Genomic DNA, 22,236 nt, shown 5'->3' on the forward strand with positions numbered 1-22,236 from the left:
CCCTGGGACAGAGAGGGGGGAATCCAGCCAGAAACCGGCCAGAAACGCCTTCCCGACCCACAACACGCCCCCCCCCCCGGCTCCCCGAGCACCCCACCACACGCTCAGCACCCCTCCCAAGCCCCTCGTTCCCCCCGGCGCTCACCTCTTTGGCCCCAGGCTCCCGTGAGCGGCCGGTCCCCGACAGCCCCATCGCCGGCTCCCGGCCCCAGCTCAGCGCCCAGCCATCCGGGCTCGCTGCGCCTTACGTTCTCCAGCTCTGAAGGCTTCCTGACGATTTGCATAGTTAAGCCGTAAACTAACCACAACATTCCTCTTATGATTTTGCAATCTGCTGGAATAACGTGGTCGCTCTAAGTCGAGTCGATGAATCATCATCTATAAACCACAGCTCTCGTCACCGGGGCTCTCAGTGCTGGCTGCAGCCAGCGTGATTAATCTGCGAGGATGCCAAGCCGAACCTACAGCGCAGGGCTATTTATTTTCCAAACTTCCAAGCCTCTGGAGAACCACTGCTCCTGCCTTCCCCGTCCCCTCCATGAGAGACACACGGGGCTGTGGCAGGGGGACAGGGACAGTGCCAGAGCCAGGCGCAGGCACCTCGCTGCCCATGGAGCATCCCGGAGCTCGCTGCTGGCCCCGCACACCTTGCACCTGAGGGACCCGCTCTCCTCCAAAGCCACAGGGATGCTTGGGGTGCTTCTCACCCCATGCTTTGTAGCTCCAGCAGAGCAAACCAAGGCTCAGCTGCATCCCCAGCACTCATGCTCGCAGGGAGGGGGACAGGGATGGCCATCCAGGGATGGATGAGCTCACTCCTGGCCAGCTCCTCCTGTCTGGCCACGCCGTGTGCTGGTGGATGTGCAGGTGGGGGACTGGCTGGCTGACAGCTCCGTGAGTCCTGAGAGCTGGCTGGAGGTGCTGCCTCCTCTCTCTCCCCCCAGGTTTTCAGGGATGCCATTTGGCAGGTGGGTCACGTCACCTCCAGCCCCGTGCCCAAAGCCACCTCCTCCTGCCTGCTCCTCACAGCACCAGGAAGCAAATCGCCATCCCTAATGCCAGCTGCACAGAGCCGTGCGTGCCAGGACTGCCCCGTGGGCCAAGTTGGTTCCTTACCTCTCCAACTCATCCCAGGCATCGCAGCGACGAGCTCTGAGACTTTTACTCAAAGGTGACTTTCCTGCCATTGCCACCAGGTCGCTCTGAGCCTCCTACAGCAGCCTGGAGACGTGTGCCAACACTCTCCCCACCCACACTGCAGCCAAACCTGCCGTGACAGGGAATTTGGGTAGAGCCGTGCCCTGCCAGCCACCTGAGGCCAAGCCCCCTTCCCTCCTGCAGACCTCAGACCCCTCGGCCGTGCCTCCTCCCACGTACGGGTGCTGGTGCCTCCCTTCTCCCGTGGGTGACCTCAGACTCACGGCATTTACGGCGCTCTCCTGGTGCGCTCGGCTGCGCAGCACGCTCAGGCCGAGGTCACCGCACGCAATCAGGGAGTCACAAATTAAAACCAGCTCGAGATAAGGCAAGGCAAAAGGCCCATGTTTTGCTGGCCCAGGAATGCTTGGGGTTTGCTTTACTGCTCTCCCCCTCCCTGTGCATCCTTCCACTTGCTTTCACGCTCTCCCCATACCCTGAGCACCCCCTTAGCGCCCTGCTGAAGCACGGCCACCACCCCGAGCACCCGCAGCACCAGCCACCACCAGGCAGCTGCCCAGGCTCCTGAGCCCCCCCCGAGCATCCTTCCATCTCTGCCAGCCCCGCAGCAGAGGCTCGAGCCCGTCTGCCACTGAGGTTTGATCCCACACAGCCGCTACAAACAGCACCTCCCGTCGCCCTCCCTGCAGGGAGCTCGCAGCCAGGCTGGATAGAGCGCGCAGGCGGGAGGGCTTATAAATATATAAATAAATATATATATATATCTATGCATCACGTAAGCGACTCCCAAGGCCCAAAGCCTCTGATCTGACAGTCTGGAATGCCTCAGTCCTCGCTGCCACCCACAGCCGCGGAGCCTGGCTTCTCACGACCGCGCGCAGCACCCTCCGCTCATGGGAGAAACCACAAATCAAAACAAGCCGCTGCCAAAACACGGAGGGGAGGAAGGAGGTCTGCTGGCTACTCCGCTTTGATCGCTCACAGCCCGGGCTCGGGCTTGATGCTGTTGGCTGCGGAAGCAAGTCAGAGAACGGAGGGCCAAGCTGGGATTTGATAAGGAAGATGATAGCGAGCGCGGGGCTCGCTCGGTTTGGAAGGCTCCCAGCAGGGAGCATGGGGCAGCCCCGGTGCCGTGCTGCTTCTCTGCTCCATGCAACCACTGCTCAGCACCAGACAGCGCTGGGCACAGCACAGATGTAGGACTGGGACCAGTAGGGTTGGGGCCGTGCACCTGGGTGTGGGCTCTCCACGCTGGGAGCCTCTCAGGCACATGCCTCCCAACCTTCCTACCGCACCGGGATCCTGCTCCAGCATGGAAGCGATTTTACAGGACCCTGCTCGAGCGATCCCTCCTTAAATCACCGAGGGCTTTTCCATAAGAGGAAATGTTTCTTTTCTGGGTCACTGCTGAGTTTTTTGAAAAGTGATTTGACTGCTTACGAAGGGAAAATGACCCGAGGGGGAAGAGAGCACAACATTTGGAAGTGGTGAAGACGAGCCCCGCTCCGTCCCAGGCAGGGAACACGTGTTTTCTCTTCTCTGCGGTTTGCTTTGCCACACTCTGCCCTGCTGCCAGGCTCCAGCTCTCCGCCGGCTGCTTTCCGGCTCCGCAGGGACCCCCCCCAGCACGGTGCAAACAGGGGCAGGGGCTGGGGAAGAAGCTGCTGGGCCCCACGCACACGCACAGGGGCGAAGAAAGCCCTCTGGGATTTTCAGCTGTGCCCGTTTCAGAAAGCACCGCAGCCACGCCGTGACCTGCCTCCCTGTTTCCCTTCGGCTCCAAGCCACGCATGGTTCCCAGTCAAAACTGGATCCCGACTGTAAATAAAACAACTTCTCCCCAGATCCGTTCCCTGTCTGGGACCCAAGAGGAGGACGCTGCGTTCCCCAGGCAGCTCCCGGCCCCCTGCAGCACCCAGCACTACTCACGTGAGCGCAGGCGCCGTGGGGCACTCGCCCAGGGGCTGCATGGACCTGCAGCCGCAGAAACACCAGTCCGAGCGCGGGGTGAGCCGGCGTGGGGCTTCACGTGGCTCCTACGCAGCTGTTTTATTATCTCCGAGATGTAATTAAGCTGCATGGAAGAGCCCAGGCATCGTGGCTGCGTGGTCCATCAGCAGCTGGTGCTTGGGCAGCCCGTGCCGGTGCCACCAGGATGGAGTGGCCGCATCCCCGCGTCCCGGCACAGCCTGCGAGGCTGCCGCGGGGTCCGGGACCCAAGCAGGGATCCTCCCGCAGCACCATGTCCTTGGGTTCTTTTCCCAAATATGGCCACGGAGTTCTGGTGTAATCACCCCCAAAATGCAGCTGGGATTCCAGGAATGTGAGTTTCCATTGTGTCTGCCCGCCTGCGCTGTCTGGAGGGGCGGCAGGGCTGCGGGAAGGCTGCGACTGCCTCGTACCGGGGACACGACACCTTATGGGGAGTGACCAGGGATGGGATTCTGGAGCATCAGGAGCCCAGATGGGAAGAAATCTTCACCGCTGCCCTTCTGCCATGGCCAGAACAGCATCAGCCTGAACACGGCCACACCTCACACCGTGCCTACCTCCTGTGCACGTCCCCTGCTCAGACGAAGCATGCGATGGGCATCAGACCCCAGAAAAAGCCCCGAGCCCTTGCTTGCACTCCAACACGCTGAGCTGCAGGAAGAGCACGAGGGACAGGCTGTTCTCCCAGAAACAGCCACTTTCCTTAACCAAAACCGGCTTCTTTCAGGGCTCCACCACTTCCAAGTGTCCTCCAGCATGACCCTTGCCTTCTCTACAGGGCTGAGTTTTGGAGCACGAGATTTTGGAGCACGAGATTTTGGAGCACATCTGAGGTTTCTGGAGGTTAGGTGGTCTCGTTTGGGTTTATTTTGGCTACGAGGAGATGTGGTTTTAAAGTGTGAGCACCTGCACCTGGCAGCACACACGAGCTCCCAAGGGATAAATGCTCTGCAAGACGTTTCTCTCCACAAGACCACAGCTCGACCAGGACCATGGCATCCATCCAGGTTCAACGTCTTCTCATGGGTCCTTCACCCCCAGCCAAGCCTGGGGAATTTTTCCAGCCCTCCTTGGCCACCAGCAGTGCTGTCAGACTGCAAACCTGTCCAGAAACCAAGCCAAATTCAATCCCCTCCAAAAATCCCAAATCAACAAGATCTGCGGGGTTGTTGCTTTAACACAGATGTGTTCCCAAAGAGCCAGGAGAGCCCAAAGTCCATGCGGCTGCCAAAATCCCGGTGCCCTGCTCAGGCTCAGAAGCAGCTGGGGGGTCCCAGGGGTGCAGTGGCAGGGCACCCACAGGCTCTGCTCCACACCTCCTGCAGCCGGTGCCTGAGACATCAGCCCCGTAAGGAAAAGAAATTTGGGTTGTGCCCGAGCAGCCTAACCCAGAGTGTGCACGGTGCGGGACGAGGCGGAGAATGGGGCTGTGCAACCTCACCACAGCATCCCAGCGGCGCGGTGTGAAACCATACCCCAGCACCAAAATCCCAGCCCTACAAACTGCTCCTGTACGGGGCACGTTGCAGCCACAAGCCTGCAGCCCTGCCCCTGCTCTGATCATCCCCGTGCTGCTTAAAGACAGTGCAGGAGCCGGCACACACGTAAATGCCCACGGGATAATTTATCGGTATTTGTGGCAGAGAAATCTACTGGTCACATCCAGGAACGTTTCTGCACGATGTGCTGCATTATTAAAGCAGCATTTTATGACAAATATCTCCACTGGTCTGAAAGAGAACTTGTCAAACCCTTGGCGTTAACAAGGAACTGCTCCCCGGATTGATGAAAATCGAATGCTTCCCAGAAATAAACACCCAGCACTCAACTCGTCAGCCGGTGCGGTTAACGGACCGAGGGTCCGTGCAGGATTTACAGCTTGCGAGGCAGCTCGCTGAGCTCCAGGCCTGCTCCTGGCACACGGAGAAGAGGAGGCAGTGGGATGAGCCCCGTCTGCAGCGCAGCGCCCCGGGGCCGGATCCTTCGGAGCCCGCCTGGCAGGCTGAGCCTCTGCCAGCAGGGCAAGCCGTGCCGCCACGCACCGTGTTTACGCTAAAAAAATGAAGGGCTTGTTTATAAAAACCCGGGCTCGGGCTGTTTATCCTCACCAGCGTGTGGGGATGGGAACGGTTTGTGTTCGGGGGAGGGCGGGCCAGCCGTCGGTACAGATAATTCGATTTGGTTTTTGGCAGGGGGCACGGAAGAAGGAGGGGGGGGTGCCTGGGAAAGCTGTCAGCCCCGGCAGGGGAGCGCGTCGCTGCCCGGCCACTCACGCTGCGGGGCACGGGAGCTGCCGAGCCGCTGGTAGAGCCGGGGGGCTGCGTGGGGGTCCGGCCCCTCAGGTGGGATCCTGCTCCAGAAGCAGCGCCGGGAGAATCCTCGAAAGCATCAGCGTTACCGACTGGGTGATGTCCCACTTGCCGTGGAAGATGTGAGCGCTGTGTGACGGCACGTCCTGCGGGGCTGCCAGGGTCTGTGTCCTCCTGCCGCCACGTCTGACTTCACCCAGCCTTGAGTCACCCCCGGCACCGCGTGGGGACGGTGGCTTCAACCCCAGGAACCCCCCGGCACCGTGGGGGGAATGCCACCGCCGCGTCCTGCTCCATCGCGCGGGCGCGCTGCTCCGAAACGCAGCGCGGATTTATTCCGGAATCGAAGCCCCGCATGGGATAACTGCGGTGAAACAGACGCGTTTCCTCCAGCACGGTTTCGGCACAATGCTGGCACTGCTACAGCCGGGCTGAACAGCTTGCCCGACCAGCGTGGCACATGGTGATAAGTGCAGTTTCGGTATCAGTGCCCTGCTCCCGGCACAGGATTAGGGGCGTTAACCAAGAGACGCTCCCTGAAATACCCCAAAGAGCGACTGCCACAGCCCCCCCAGGAATCACATCCACACAAGGGGTAGCGCTGCGCAGCTTTCATTACACGATCATGCTAATTTATGCTTATTACTGCACACTGAGTATTGGATCAGATCATTTTTACCATGACTCAAACTTTTTTTTTTCCCTTCAATGAGAAACGATACGCTTGGAAGCGATTACTTTTAGCACCGATTCCCTCCTTTCGGGGTTAAATGACATTTTTCCTCCCCGAATGCGGAGGATTATTTTAGAAAGGCTCCTCAGCTCAGCTCGGGAGCCGGAGCGTTGTGCATAATGATGCCTCGGCTGCGTGCGCCTTTCATTCATTCGCTCAAGGGGAGGCAGCGCCGGGAGCATGCGCCGCGCCTTGGACCGGGAGCCTGCTTGTTTTTATGACAAACTGGAAGCAGAATCATGTGAAGTCCCCGCTCTTGGCAGGAGAATTTGAGCAATAAGTAGCAGCTTTATGAGGAATATCCTTTGCCAGGGGACCATCAGCCAGGGAGCAATGGGATCCTTGTTTTTTAATGTACTTTTAATAAGTAGGCCACAATGATAAGCCTGACACCAGAGCAGCTTCGGTTCTACTTGCCATTATCCCCGCTTTTCTCTCAAGCTCCCCGCAGCCTCCGAGAGCAAAGAAGACCACCAAGCTCTCCGTGAGAAAAGCAGCAGGACAACGACACGGGGCCACTCGTGAAGCACTTTGTGTCGGACCCCAGCCGCTCCTCTCACCCCACAACGCGCACAGCTCCCTCCCCTGCACTAAATCCATGAATCCCACCTCTGGCACTTCACCACAGCTGGGATTAGGTCCTCGCCGTCCAGCTGAGCAGACGGCCCCACAACTGGCTGAAGTGGCACGGTGAGGAGGGACCCGGCAGGAAGGCCAGGAGGGGACATGAGGTGCAGGATGATTTTTCCTTCATGAGCAGCGATGCTCAACCTCTGCTCCACCAACACTGCACCGACAAATTTTGCCATCCCTTAATTGCTAAAGCACGCCTGCCTTTCGTTACGCTCGATGCAGGATGCAGCAAGTCCCTGCTTCCTAAACGAGGCTCCCGGTGGCAGCCCACGACCTCTCCACCGCCCCCGTTGGACCAGACTCACAAGCAAGGGGCAGCATCCCAGGAAATTCTGCGGCTGGAGCTCCTTCGGGTACTTGGAAAAGGTGAAATGCAAGCAGTACCTGCTGAGCGCAGGACCGGCGGGTCCGTGGCCACGGGGCTGGTGCAGAGCAGGGCGGCAGATTGCCTCTCTCCCTCCACACTTGTTCCTTGCTCAACTTAACATCGGAGCCAGAATGAGCTGTGCTAAATGTCTCCACTGCTAACAAGAAACAAATGTGGCCTCATGTTCTAGTTGCTGTGATCTAACAAAACAGACCATGGTAAACACTATAAAAATGTACTGGAGGGAACCACCCTGTGTTTGCTGGGAGAGGGACTGGATAATCTAATAGGGTTTTATCCATCTCTAATGTCTCTGAAAAAAAAGAAGGGAAAATTGGGCCCCGTCCATGACATTCGTCATGTGCGAACTATTCTGAATGGCTTAATGCTGCAGAAATCAAATTGGAGCACGGCTACCTATCTGCCTCCCAATCAGCATCTAGACCCAAGTGCTGCTTTTTATGGCCATGCAGCACGAGGAGCTGCTGATGTCAGCGGTGGTGTGGGACAGGCCAGTTTTTCCGTTCCTCTCCCCACGTTTTCCAGAGATCCCCCGTGCCATCACCTCGCTCTCCTCACTCCGTGGATCAGCGTTCACCTCACCAACCTGGGGGCTCACCAGGGGACCTCCCTCTGTCTGCGAGCATCTGCTGGGACAGGGATCCTGCCCTCAGCGCTCATCTTGGCACCTCGGTCTCAGCACCAACACTGCCAAGGTCACGTCTCGTTTCACATCTAGGCCACGTAACTGCACGCGTTGATCCATCACCTACCCCCAGGCACCTCGTGTTATCTGAGGGACCTGCCCAGCCCTCAGCTGGCACGCCAAACGGGTTTCGGGTCTCCTCTAGCTTCAGCACCAAACCTGCCAGCCCCCAAGAGACCTCAGACACCCTCAGGCATTTCAGATGGCTTTAGAGACCCCTGCTCAGCGGCCAGAAGTCACCCAGGCCATTCCCCTCCCATCCTGATACCAGTAGAAGAACCTCGGGCAGTCCCTGGCAGGCAGGAGCACCCCTGCCCAGGACACAGCCCAGCACCATCCCGCTGGCACGCCGACAGCAGAGGGGAGAGAGGAACTGCTCGGTTCTCAGACAGGACCAACATCTCCTCCGGGCAGGCTGCACAGGCCACCCCGGGTGACTCCTGACGCGTGGCCAGGTTTTCTGCATTCGCTCCAACCCCTTTTTTCAAGGGTTTGCTTTTTAAAGCTACCGTGACCTTGGCATGGGGACGGACAGACATCAACCGACAGAAAACAGCGTGTTCCGAAAAGCTTACACAGAGCAAAATCACGGCCCCGCCGCAGCCTGTAACCGCTCACGGGGCGGGGTGGGGATGCTCAGCCATGAAGTGCCACCAAGAAGCTGCAGCAGAGACATTTCCATGCATTTTTTTGCTCCGGCTCTTACCTGGCTCTTCCCCCGCCGCCGGTAATTCCTTCTCACGAGGTTCTTGTAGTTCTCATTCTTCTTGGTCAGGTAGTAGTACAGGACGCAGTCCGCCACCGTCTGCAAGGACACGGGGAGTCAGGGCACGGAGGGACCCGGCAGCGTTCAGACCCTGCAGCTCTCAGCCCCCCTGCCACCCCCGAGGCTCTGCAGCCACAGCAGGCTTCCCTCCGCGTCCCTACAGCAGCCCTTTTGGGGTGCTGGGGTGGGCTGTGCCCGCTGGAAGAAGGGGACGAAGCACATTGCCCTGGTATAACAAAAAAAATAAAAACGGGGAGCTTCCAAGTGACAAAGCGGGGCCCTTCCCACAAGCGTGCCGGCTCGGAGGTGGGGATGCAGAACAATGAGCACCCTGTGTGCGAAGCAGAGCGCGGGGCCACCCCGGGGCAGGGGGCAGGGCTGACCCCAGATGACTGTGGCAACTAAAAGCAGAACAAGGAGAGCTGCCTGTCACCCTCTGTTGTGGTTATGCCCCGCACAAGCTGCCACGCGGCTGTCAGCCAGCATTACTTCCAGCCACCGAGCTCGCTGGCTGGAGAGCACCCGGCTTCCTCGCCGACACCCCGCACGCTCCCGAGCCCCAGATCCCACAGCCAGCTCGGGTCCTGGGGTGGGAAACCAGCAGCTACGGCTGGGACACGGCTCTGCTCCTGGGCAGCAGCACGGAGCTGGACATAAAGGACAAAATCCCTGTGCCAATTCCTTCCCTTACCGATGTGGGCACCTGAATTGTGCCTTCGCACGGGGGGCAGCGGGTGTGCAAACAGAAATAACCCCACAGACCCCACAGCTGCATGTACCCAGGCACGGGGTGATGCCAAGTGCTCCCAGCCTGCCCCTGTAGGAGAGGTCCAGGCTGCACGGGGCTGCACTTTCCCCATCCCTATACAAAGAGTGGAACCATGTGCAACAACAGATTGTAACTTTTAAAGCGTTAATTGGATCCCTTTCTAATCTAGCCCTGATTACACACACACACACACACACACACAAACAAAAACTTACAGTCATCTGTTCCAAGGGCTAAGATCACTAATTTTTTTTTTTTAATGCAATTTAAAAATCTATTAATTCATTACATTGAGCCATACTTTGCATCTCTCTCCAACGGGATAATGGATGTGTTCTGTATCATAATTACAGCCTGATTTACAAACGAGTACAAATAAAATTAGAAGACATTTTACAGCTTGGAACACAGACTGGATTGTGAGCATCATCCAAGTCCCACCACTTTCGGCTTTAACAAGTGAGAGAGGCTGAAAAGAGCCTGGTGTCTTACAGCATGAATGGCAACAGAAGGTTGCTGCTGCCGCACGGCTTGCTTGCTGCTTTGGACAGGGAAGTCGAGCTCCTACAAATGATCTCCCCGGCCTGATTCGTGCAGGATCAGAGAGCAATTGAAGCTGGAAAGGACCTCGCAGGCCACTGGGCCCAGCCCCCTGAAAGCAGAGGGTTCCCCCCAACCCAGCAGATGTTGTGAGGATGAAACATGGTGTGAGATGGGCAAAGGATGCGAGTGACCACAAGACCCGGGGCAGACAAGGGCTGCTTGCTCAGGAGAGCACCTGGCCCGTCTGTCCTTCCAGGCTGGGTCTGTCCAGGCTTTGCCCGTATGGGCTGTCCCCCAGCAGGTACCTGGCCTCGCTCAGAGCAGGAGCAGAGCCGTGCTCTTCCTTCAGATCTCTTTTCCAAACCTTTCTGCCCCATTAACAGCATAAAGGAGGTGTCACCCCACCCTCAGGATCCCTCCCTGGGGCGAGGAGGGGACCCCCAGGGCCCTGAGCCACCGCCACCGAGGGGCCAAGGATCTCCGCTGGCTGCTCCAGCACCGAAGAAGGTGTGAGTGAGAAGAGGCAGTGTGAAAAAAAGTTAAAGCCTTAATCAGAGGCTTACCTTCCTGTCCAGAAAGGAGGCAATAAGGCCGAAGTTCTTCGGGTGCTGCATGAACCTGTGGGATCAGAGGACAGGGTTAGTGTGAGCCCTGCCTGCTGCGTGGCCTTGCCCTGTGCGCCCGGAGCAGCGAGGCCAGCTCCTCGGGGGACCTGAGCGTTTAAGAAAATATTTGCCTGCTGCTCAGCTTCCCAGAAAGACAGAGATTTTAAAGCTAGCCCAAGAGTGCTGTGGCTCCAACAGGCAGATGTTCAGTGCAGGTTGGGGGTGGCAGTGCCCGACAGCTGCCTGTCACCCCGCTCGGTCCCACGGCCACCCAGACCCGTCCCGAGGGCAGGGTGGGCGCAGAGCAGGATGGCAGAGGATGTGCTGCAGCTGGGAGGCGAGGAGGGAAGATGTGGAGAGCAGCTCGGCTCCTCCAGCCCTGCAGGCAATCCCCCAGGCTGCTGGCTGAGCCCTCTCCTCCTCCCTTTGCTGCTCAGCCCCACTGCCAAAGCCACTGCCAGGGCTGCGGGCTGGGTCCGAGGGCTTGGCCTGGCTGATTCCAGCCCAGCACGACACGGGAGGCATCACCCATGCTCCAGCACCCTTCCTGATGCAGGACCTCGTCCCCGCAGCAGCCAGCACAAGGCTTTTGTGGGTGACGATGAGGAGTGGGGGGGACGTGGGAGCGCGGAGGGCAGCCATGGGAGCGGGATTCGTCGCAGGGACTCCAGACTCCGTCCCACGTCCAGCTGCAGCCTTTCTTTCATCAAGTGTTTTGAAGGGCAGAACTTATACAAATATAACACAGACACCCATGGGAGATCCCCCAGGCCATGTGACTAAGTAAGTATGTGGATGAAAAAGAAAAAAAAACAAAGATGCTAGGGAAAAAAGAAAAAAAGAAAAAAGGACCCGGGCTGCTCAGACAGACTGGGATCACCCCACAGATCCTACGTGTCGTGCTGTGTGTGGCACAAACCAGGGGCTGAGCAAGGGATGGGGTTCTCATGGCCATGTTAACCATGACAATAACACAGATCAGAGGGCAACCCTGTGTTTTTTTTTGCCAGGTCAGGATGCTGCAACTCTCACAATGCCCAATGCCATGGGGACACGGTGCTGGCTTGGGTTAAAGGGTCCCACAGCCACTGCTGCTGCTCTCCTGGAAAACCACGGTCTGCCTGGGATCAGGCCAGTGACGTGCTTACACAAAGACCTGAAATGCTGCCTGGCAGGAAATAAATCAGAGCCTTCCCTATGGTTGTGGTTTTGATGGTTAAACTGGGTTCAGGGCTGGAGCTTGCAGGCCGTGCAATGCCTAGCTGCTTTCTCCGACAGCCCCTGTGACCAGGGCTGCACAAAAGCCCACGCCAGGTTTTCACGGGCTGAGGATGCTGCCTCTGAGCCACCACCACGGAGAGCACAACCCACGCTCACCTCAAAAACCCAGGCCAGCACCCAAGGTAGCTCAGCTCTCCGCGCACTGGGCTCAGGGAGAGCACCGGGGCAGCCCCTCCTTGGGCCTTGCTTCCAGCTCCCAAGTGCCCATCTCCACAAATGAGTTTTGCGAGAGCCCCAAAACCCTTCTGCATTCATGCCTTGAGCTCCGCATCACCCACAGCGATGACACAGAAACCACCGTGCACAGCAGGACGCAAGAGCTGGGTGTGGATCCTTCCAGCCCCATTAGCCAGGCATGGCCTCTCCATTAAAGAGCGAGTAATTAGCCTTTGCGTCATTTGCGTGCAAGCCTCGCTGTTTGGAGTGTCACATTTTAAGGGTAATTAGCAATGAGGGCTCTCCTCTACAATAGGCTTGGAGCTGTTTTGCTTGTTTTGTTCAGTTTTGGTCCATCCCAACAATGACTTATTTCAGCTGCAAGCAGGGGCTGTCGCGGGCAGGGGAAGGGAAGGGAAGGAGACTTTCTGGCATGGAGTGGCTTTTGGTGTCAGCGCTCCCCTCGGTCACCTGGGTGGCTTCCTGGGCTCTTGTTGGGTGCTGTGGATCATCTAAATTACACACCGGCTGGCCACCACCACCTCGTGATCAGAGCTGTGCCCAAACACGCAGCCCGCCCGCCACACCTAACGCACTGCAACCTCCCGGGGAAGCGCCTGCTCTGTGTGTCCAGCAGAGCTCATCCTGCTGCAGGCTCAATTCCAGCTCGGTTTTTAAGGACACCTATAGCACACTGGGGGTACCCAGTACACCCCAGTGCATTGTGCACTCGGTGTGAGGTGAGGGGGAGGCTGGATGTGGGGCTGAGCTGGGACCCGCGCTCAGCTGGCAGCGCAGCGATACCCTGGGATCAGAAATCCCCAAAGCAATCCCAGTCGTTCGAGCCAAGCTGTTCTCAAGCACTGCTTGCAAACAGGAGCAAACAATGCAGAGAGAGTTTGCTGCACTCTCTGGTGTGGGAATGCAGCCATGGAAACAGCAGCTGGTGGCAAATCCTACAGGCAGCGGGACGGTGCTGAGGGAAAGCACCGGATGGAGGCTGAAACCTGAGTGGGCTGCGTGGCTTTGTTTGATATTGGCAGCCCCGAGAATCCCCCTGGACGTGCAGGTAATCCAAAAATACCACGCTGCATGCAGCTCTGAGTTTCTCTGGCTCTGAACTTGAACTGGCTGATACAACAGGGGGAGTGAAAACAAAAAAACTTTGAGCCTTCTCCCTCCTGGGAGCAGCAGCTTCCCAGATCTCTACAGGGAGCAGGCAGAGCGAAATCACACGGGCATGAACACACCAAACGGATGCAAAGGCCTGGTGGGCAGGTTTGTGTCCACCTGCATCACCCTACCCCAGGTCCAAAGCGAACAGAGCGACAGAGGCTGCACCACAGCACGAGCTTCTGTCTTCACACCGGGTCCCTGGGTGCGAGATGAATCCTCTGGGAACTCCCCCAGGGCACCAGCACTGGGGCTGCTCTCTGCAACCACCACGCGCTGCCTCAGCAGGCTGGAGCCGTGGCCAAAAGCAGGGCAGGGGTCACATCCCGCAGCTCCTGAGGGCTACACGGAGATAGATGTCTGTGGGCTGCACTCACTTTTCGCGGAAGGTCTCCTTCTCCTGCTCGCTCCACATGTTCATCACCTGCCGGTCCTTGTAGACCTTCATGGGGTCGTCCATCAGGCCGTTCATGTTGATGAATTTCATGCGCTGCTGGTCAGCGTCGTAGAGCATGGGCGGGATGACGGCGAGCTGGCGCATCTGCTTCTCCAGGTTCTGGGGGGGGAAAAGCAGAGAGAACAGCTGGTCAGCACCGCGGGCCCGCGGGGACCGCAGGGGACAGATGTTCGAGAGGGAAGGACAGGAGGAGGAACGGGAGAACTGAAAAGCAAGCGCTAGGCAGCTTTAGTGCTGGAGTAATTGTAAATTAAACGCTGAAAGAGGCTATTGCCATCAGCCAGGAAGCAATTAATCTTTTTTTTTTTTTGGAATAAAAGGCTTTAAAGACGCGGGGTGGAAATGCCTGACTTAAGGAAAACAGCTCCTATCCGCAACGAGAGACGAGTCAAAGCAGCAGAGGCGCAGGGAGCAGACATCACACCCACGGCCACGTGGAGGTCCAGTCCCCTCTGAGCCGCCCGGTCAGCGGGTCAGCCCTGCACAGCCTCCTGAAGGGTGCGCAGAGGGAGGAGACCTTTTTCTGACCCACAGGAAACTCCCCAGGATGCCTCCCAGCACAGTCTCTGCCTTTCCTCCCTCCGTTCAACCTGAAGTGTCTCTGAGCTACCCCAGGCCCCCAAAGCTCCGTTTCCACGTGCTCCGGGTTGCCCCCGGGGGTCAGGTTCCCATCGCTGACAGCATCGATCCCTCGGGAGCTCCCACCCCTCTCCTGCCAGCTGTGCAGCTGCTCTCCCACCACCCGGCCACCTCCTCCTGCCCCGTGAGCAGATCGGATGTCGCCGTGACGGGGCTGCGATTCCTTTCTTTCCTGCTAGCAGCACAGCCCGGCACACAACCTGACACCCGTGGCTCCATCCAGCTCCAGCACGAAGCCCGGAGCCCAGGCTGCACGCCAGCACGGACTGGGCACACTGGTTTCCTCAGCTATGTCCAACACGGTGGCCAAATGACATCTCACTTGTGCTGTCCCCTACCTGAACGCTGGCTCTGCCCCTCCAGCTGTGCTGCCTGTGGTCTTTTGGCACAAATCCCTGATTCGGTGATGAAGGGAAACCTTCATCACCCTCTTCTGTTTGTGCTCAGCACCGTAACCCTGAGTCCTCCCTGCCACCCGGGATGGCACTGGGGACATAAATCCCAGCTGTTGACCCGGGAAGGCCAGGCCCTAAATGTATTACTTTAATTCACAGCGAGATGTTGGTTCCCTGCAGAACACTGCCCAACCCTCCCAGCAAGCTGCCAAACTCAGCCCTCTGCTTGCCTGCTGGGACCAAGCACACAACTGCAGGACACGGGGGTGCGGGACAGACCCCACTCAACCACCTCCTCCTGAAACGCTGCCCTCAGCGTGGACACAGACACTTCTGCTCGTTTTGTCACGCTCCTCACCCTCACTGGGACACCTTCCCTTTAGCCACGGGCAGCTCGGGATGCGCTGGGGGTGCTGGCTCATCGCACAGCTCATGGGGAGCAGCCCACCCGCGGTCCTCTGCGGGATGTGCTGGGGCACAGAGCTGGCCCCCGTCCCCTGCATCCTTCAGATGGAAGCTCTTCAAACCACCTTTGAGCAAAGCAAAGCGAAGCCTCCGGGCTTAGCAGAAGGCCAGAGAGGAATTTAGCAGCATGTGCTGTGCGGGAGGCCAAAGGCAGCCACTCAACGCTCCCCATGGCCACCTCCACTGCAGCGTGACACCTCCCCCTGCTCCTCAGCCCCACGCCTTCCACGTGGTTGCCTGAACTTGCTACCAGCAAGCTGCCTGCAGCCCGGCGCCGTGCACAGGCAGCAAACATCTCAGCTATTGCCGGGCAATGCCTGCTCTCTCCCCTCCCGAGCGCGAAGCCATTCACTGCAGCTTGCCTCCGTGCCAAGTGAGTGGAACCCTTGTGAAACCAGATCCAAAACGAAGCCAAGGTCACGGGGATGTTTCAAGATGAATGGAGCACTCCCAGAAGATGTGGGCCAACTGGCTCACGTACAAACCATTCATTCCATAGGATTCCCCTGTGTCAGGCTGCACAGCCCATTCAAAACACAAGGAAACAGAAAATGCCCTCTGCCCGTCAGCCGGGGCACCGGCTCCCTTCCCTTCCTACCTCCACCTGCAGTTGGAAGCAAGAGCAGTGAGGTGTTTGTGGGGTGCTCAGGGTCTGGTGTCCCTAAGGGGCAGTCACACACCACTAACTCCTACCTACTGGCCACCAGCTAGTAGGGAAGCCTGCCCACCCTGGAGCTGGTGGGGTTTGGCATCTGATTTCACCGTGGGACCTGGTGCTACTCCTCCTGGCCTTCCTGGAGAAGAGCAGAGTGGGAGGTAAAGAGGAGGAGAAGGGAAGAGCCAGCCTCACCTCTTGTTCCGAGAGCCCATCAATGATTTCTGACACCTCGTGTTCGCTGCGCGCAGCCGACATGGAGAGCCCTCCGCTGCCCCTCTGTCCTACCCTGCTGGGAAAGGGCAAGGAACATTCAGAAACTGGTGCTCTGCTTGGTGCTGTGCTCCACACCAAACACCCCCCGTGCCCCTCGTTCCTCACCTGTGCCATCAGCCACCTCCTGCATGGCTACCATGGGACATTTCACACCCAACCAGGCCCTCCCACCGTATTTTCTCGTGCCCACTTCATCGCCCCACAGCACAGCACAAAGGTGCCAGTGCCAGGACCGAGCAACCAGCACTGTGCTGCTGTGTCAGGTTTGCAAATGCTGCAGGAAATCAAGGTCAGCCAGCAGCATCTACCTCCCATCCTGGATCACCCGACGTAACAGCCACGTGTCCCAAGCAATTCAAACTTTTCTCATTAAGCAGGTACAAATTTAAAACAATTGTCAGTACCATTTGTCCCCTTCTCTTTGAGATAAAATAAAGCCACGAATTAGGAACTCTTCACGCATCCAGCTGCTTGCGGGGCACAAGGCAGTGATGGACACGAGCAGCTGGATTCTGCACAGCAGGTGTCCCTGGGCTGGAGTGGGAAGGACGGGGAGTTTTCAGCAAGAAGGGTGGGGATCACAAAACTGCAGCTCCTGGCAGGAAACAACGTGACCTCAGCTGTGCTTTCAGTGAGGAGAAAATGGAGAGGGGGGACAGCAGAGACAGGGACACCCCTTTCAGGGAGACGCTGCTCCTTTCATAGCATCTGCAGTCGTTCCTATAACCTCTGCAGATGTTTCTTCCTCCTGCCCACGCTCCCATCAAAGCACGAGCGTGTTTCAAATCCCTGACATGACCAAATCCATCTGCAAGCCTCGTACATCATCATTTGGGCTTAGCAATGAGGAACTAATTAGTGCCATCCCAGTCAGGTGGCCAGAAAAGGGAGCTGCCTCTGTGCTCTGCTGCAGCCAGCCGGGAAATCAGCAGCCAGGGGAGTGGGCAGCCACATTCCTGACATTTTTCCTCCTGCTGGAGCTGCTCTGAGCTGCCCTGGGGAAAAAGCAGCGAGTGACTTGTCTGCTGGCTCCTGCACTTGGTCCATCCTAGGGTTATGGGACCAGAAGGGGAGAAATGGGACTGACAGCCATCCCAGCCCGTCCTCCCGCCGACAAACAAAAGAGAAAGGCTGTCCGATACCGGCCCAGCCCCTTCCTACCGCTTCTCCTCTAACCTCTGCATGCGCTCTTGCAGTTCCCGCTGCTTCCGGATCTCTGGGAATTGCTTCTCATAGTATTCCCGCACTTTGCTCTCCTTGGCACGGCGCCGCGGGTTATTTTCGATGCGCTCCACTTTCTTTTCCCAGGCCTCCATCAGCTGGTCATAGCGCTGGCAAAACTTCTGTTCCTGGAAGGGCAGAGCGAGAGGGAGGTCAGGAGATGTGCCTGGAGAGGGCAGCTCCTCAAAGCCCTTCCCTCGATGGCTGAGCGTGAGTCACAGTGCTGGAAGAACCGCGTGTTAGCAGGACACGGGCACACTCCGGGGGCTGGGGCCAGCCCAAGGGCAGATTGGCAGTCCAGCCCATCGGGTGCCCTCAGGCTTTTCCCTCCCAAGCCCAAGATTTTGGGTAAAAACAAAAGCCTGACTTTGCTCACCCACCACCCCTTCTGCTGAGCATCCTCCGACACCCTGAGTGCTTGATTCAGCAGCCAGAGCCCCAGGGAAACTCCTCTGCAGCTCCACTACGGGCTGCTCCCGAGTCCATGGAGCTGAGCTCCACACATCTCAGCAGATGGACGGGGAGCTCAAGCACAGCACAGCTTGCTGTTCCCAAAGCACTGGGCGCAGGCACAGTGAGGGCTGTGCTCCCAGAGGCGCTGTGCTCAGACTCATCCTCACCGGCTGGAGGTTTGGAAAGAAAAAGCTTTTAAACGTGCACAGAACCCTCCTGCTGCAGTCAGTGAGACAACGTGATTTCACGGCACTAAGGATTAGCTCTCAGATGCTAATGTGTGGTTTAATATTATTACTAGCAACGTTGTTGGGATGCAGCACGTGCCTGGCATGGCCCCGTCCTTATTACTATCATCAGAGCTCACACGATGCCTTCTGCATTATCACTGCTTCCAAACGCTTAAAGCAAAACCCTCTGGGTGGGTTGGAGACCTCTGATACCAGATGAAAACCTCCAAGGTACTGCGGTGAGGGGGCAAGGCGGTGGAGGGAAACAGACCCCAAAGATCTGGGCTTCCTGGCAAGGATTTGTGCCCGAGGCTGCGCAGGCTGCAAGCAGGGCGTGCGCACACCGCCCGCCCGCAGCACCGCGGCTCCGAAGGCACCCGCCTCGACTTCCCCAACGTCAGGCAGCGACAGAGCTGTCATTTAGGAGACGCCACCTCCTCCCCTGGCCACAGCTCGCTGTGCCGGGGAGAGGTTTCGCTGTGGCAGCACGGACGGGCAACCCCTGCCACCCACGCACAGCGGCGCTGGCACTCAGCGGCGCGGCGCGGTGGCAGCCAGCCCTCGGCCACGGTGCCCTCGGTTCCTGCACCCCACGCACCAACCACGCTCCTCCCAGGGGTTTTTGGGGGGCAGCCTGGTACCCAGAGCTTTAAAATCCTGTTTGCAGCACAAACTGAGCCTGTACTGCCAGCCGAGGTGGCCTCGAGCTGTTCTGCCTTGCCGTGGCCAGCCCGTGTGCCCGAGGTGCCTGCAGTGCCGTGCCCCCGCCCCGTGCCACGAGGGACGCTCACGTGAAAGCAGCTGGGCAAGCAGAGGGGATTTTAAGGTTTCGTTCTGAGCGAAGCAAGTGCCTTGCAGGCCCCAAATCAGGAAGCGAAAGCAGATGGCGCTTTGCAAAATAATCAATGGCAAACCCCAGGTTGCCTCCCTCCCCCTGCACTCCTGAGCTGAGTCCGCGGGCTGGTTTCAGGAGCCGCCGGTGCGTTAGTCACCGCGGCAGCACCGGGGCGAATCGAGATTTCAAAGAAATAAAACTCATCTCTCGCCGCCACCATCCTACGGCTGGAGGGAAGTCCGGTGCCACAGGACTTCCCAGATGCACCCTGCTCTCGTCTCACTCTCTTAGCAACCAGAATAAAAAAAAAAAAAAAAAAAGGAAAAGAAAAAAAAAAGCAGGGTGAGGTAAAACCCACCAAAAGGATGGAAACGCCCAGTTTCAGCCCAGGAGGCAGCTGGGTGACCCCGAGCCAAGTGGATTTGTTGTGCCACGGCCCCAGGCACCAGCAGCAACAACTGGTGCTGCTCCCATCCTGGCTCACGGGCTCAGCCCAGGCATCCTGGGCCTGGCCATGGCCCAAGCAGACCCATCCTGTGATCCTACAGCCTCCTGGGGGCAGTTCTCGGGGCACTCAGGACATTCAAAGCACCTCCAAACCCTGGGGTGATGCACACTAACCCTTGCCCCCCAGATCAATTAATTCCTGCAGCACGGGGGAATCGCAGCTGCTGCGTTTTCACCCCTCCCAAATGACAAACGAGAGCTCCCATCCTGCCAGCACTGCTACAGCCTCTCGCTTTCGGAGCATCGCGTTTGGGAAGAGGATAAAAATACCCCGCAGGGTTTACCGAGCCGGGGCGCCGGGAGGCAGCTGGTGGCCGGGAGCCAGCCTTGCTCCGGCCCCACAGAGCCCGGGGACGCCGAGTTCACCCAGGACAAGGGCTCGGGGAGGGTTTATTTTAGCTTCCTTGATGCAATTTGTTATTCAGAGGCCCCTTACAGCACTCTGTCCCCAGGTTTTCGCAGCTCTAGAGGCTCCTGGGTCAGGCACTTCAGGAGCAGGAGCACCTAATCCTTCTCCAAGCATCCTCCAAGCCAGCGTGTCCACTCCCAGATGAAACACCCACGCCGGCTCCTGGCCTCGGTGCTCCCTCTCCTCCCCTTCCCGGCTCATCCTCCCACCAGCCTCTCCATCCCACGAGCGGTGGCGAGCCAAATGGGCCCTGCCATGCTGAGCTAAAAGCGGGTGAGTAGTAACGCTGCCGTAGCAGCTGAAGGCAGGCTGCAGGCTGCGCCAAGCCCGCCCGCAGCCCACGCGCCCGCAGCTCCTCGGTGGGGAGGAGAAGAGCGAGGGTGGCAGGAGGAGCTGCTCCAATCCTACACCAGCCCCACCGTTCGGCTTCCCCGCTTGATGGAGATAAACCTTCTGTGTCCAGAAGGGCTCCCTGTGCCCTGCTCTCACTGCAGCATCACCGATTTGGTAGGAAATAAAAAGCTTTTGCTGCGCCGACCCTGGTGGAGCAAGAGGAATCCCTGTGGGCTCCTCCAGGGGGGCTCTCGTGGCCGAACCCAGGGGTGTGCTCAGCCCCTGCTCCAGCTGGCCCCGGGCAGTGGCAAGGCAGCAGCAAGGGCAAGAGCCAGCAAGGAAGGCTGGCACGTCGATGGGCTTTGCTAAAAATAGGGCCCGCTACAAAATAGGCAGAAAAATAGCTAAGCACACCCGTTCTGCAAACAGCATCAGCAAATGTGTGCGCTCTGCAAATTCAGCAACCTTCTGTTGCCTGTTCTGTAGAATAGGCAAAACGCTTCCCTAAACTGAAAAATCCCCTTTCAAGGACACTGAATAAACCGGCTGGCAGAAATTCACCTATTTTGCATGACAGGCGACTTGACTGCAGGCTGTATTTCAGGAACCGTGCTCCTGCAGCCTAACTAAACCTTTCCCCCCAGCTCCTTGATATTCACAGCAGCCTCAGTCTAGCTTCGGCACAGCTCCCGTTTGGTTCCCTTCTGGTTCCAGTAAAGGACAGGCAGCTCTGCCCTGAGGAAGGGGACACCGACCCTCTGCCCACCGCTGCAGGTCCTGGAGCAGTGCCAGAGAAACCAGCACCAAAGGATATCCTCCAACCCACAACATTTGCACCTTCAGACCCTGACGCTGGCACCTGAGTCCGACCCAGCACAGACACACATCGGGAAGTGGTGCTGGCACCTTGCAGGTGAACCCAAAGCCCTGCGTGGTGAGCTGAATCACCCGCCGTGCTCGTAAACAGCGAGACACCACAAAATCCACCCCGCGCTTCCCGGCTGGGGTCGTTGGTTGCTTCTGACATTTCCCCTCCTTCGTGCAGCACAACCAGGCAGCTGCTTTCGGCTTCCAGCTCCCGCTGGCAGCAGGCAACCGGCAGCACTGACAGCAGCAATTCTATAAATCCCATTTGAACTTTCTCCTCTAATTGCTAGGGCCCTGGAACAGCGCTGTGAAGTCTCCTACCAACACCCACCTTCCCCCTGACACAACCAAAAACCCCCTCCTGGAAGGATGCTGGAAGCGATCTTGCAGGCAGGGCTGTCCAGAAATGACCTGCCCAGGGCCTGGTTTTGTTCTGAACCACAAATTCCTAGAACATCGCTCAGTGACCAGAGGCAGCTCAGCCTCCTGATCGTTTATCAGAAGCGGAGCCAGCTTCTTTCACGAATCTCTCGGGGTTCAATTACTCACAAAACAGACATTTACCCTAGGAAAAGTCACTCTGAGATCGCTGTGCTCCCCTGTGATGGAGCCAACCCCGTGTGCGTGCTCCACGCTGGGTGCTCGTGGAGGGAGGTGCTGCACGCAGCAGGGCCGGGGACCTCTCCTTTACATCCGAGTTGCTGTTAGCATCAGAGATGCCACGGCAAGGAAAAAGACAATGCAGCAAACAAAGTGCTCAGCGGGTCTCTGCTGGAAAAATCCCTTTCCTTTCTGACATAATGAATTACGCTGCTTTAAACTCATAAAGCGGGGTACGCAGGAATCACTTACCCACTGCTTGCGAGCATGATTTCTCCTCTTAAAGTACAAAATTAACTTTTTCCGCATTGCCTGGTTTCTGTAAGAGAAAAAAAAAAAAAAAAAAAAGATGAGATCTGGTTAATGAGTGGGCTAAAATTCGACGCCAGGCACTCCCAGCTCAGCCAGGAGGTCACAAAGCCGCTTCCACCTTAGCTTGGAGCCAAACCAACGTCAGAGCAGCGAGCGCGGTTATCTGGGGACCTTGCGCCAGCTTTATGGAAAGATCAACAAACTCTCGAACACGAGGAGCACTGACCACGTCTGCTGGCGAAACCAGGACCAAGGTTGAGAGCTAAGCTCATAAAATCCCAATTCTGCTACCAGTTACCGTGCGCTCAGCACGGATCAGAGTCCCAACAGCACCTGGTGGCCGTCGCACGCCACCCAGGGCAGGGGCACGAAGGCTGGGACGTGAGGGCGA

General features: G+C 58.0%; 1 protein-coding gene across 25 annotated transcripts in view; it reads right to left on the reverse strand.

Moving 5' to 3' along the window:
- NCOR2 (nuclear receptor corepressor 2) overlaps window positions 1-22,236 on the reverse strand; it is a 221,886-nt gene that overhangs the window by 66,114 nt on the left and 133,536 nt on the right. For 14 of the 25 annotated variants that reach the window (XM_072024397.1, XM_072024401.1, XM_072024404.1 and 11 more), the window contains 6 exons: window positions 21,786-21,852; window positions 17,240-17,427; window positions 15,998-16,094; window positions 13,569-13,747; window positions 10,540-10,594; window positions 8,605-8,703 (listed from right to left, as the gene is read on the reverse strand). In XM_072024397.1, coding sequence (XP_071880498.1) covers window positions 8,605-8,703; window positions 10,540-10,594; window positions 13,569-13,747; window positions 15,998-16,094; window positions 17,240-17,427; window positions 21,786-21,852 — 685 coding nt within the window. Of the gene's footprint in view, window positions 1-145; window positions 296-8,604; window positions 8,704-10,539; window positions 10,595-13,568; window positions 13,748-15,997; window positions 16,095-17,239; window positions 17,428-21,785; window positions 21,853-22,236 lie in introns of those variants that run through there. The other 11 variants (XM_027469767.3, XM_072024399.1, XM_072024414.1 and 8 more) reach the window with 5 other exon arrangements.

The sequence above is a fragment of the Anas platyrhynchos genome, chromosome 16 (genome assembly GCF_047663525.1).
Source record: "Anas platyrhynchos isolate ZD024472 breed Pekin duck chromosome 16, IASCAAS_PekinDuck_T2T, whole genome shotgun sequence".
Taxonomy (NCBI): domain Eukaryota; kingdom Metazoa; phylum Chordata; class Aves; order Anseriformes; family Anatidae; genus Anas; species Anas platyrhynchos.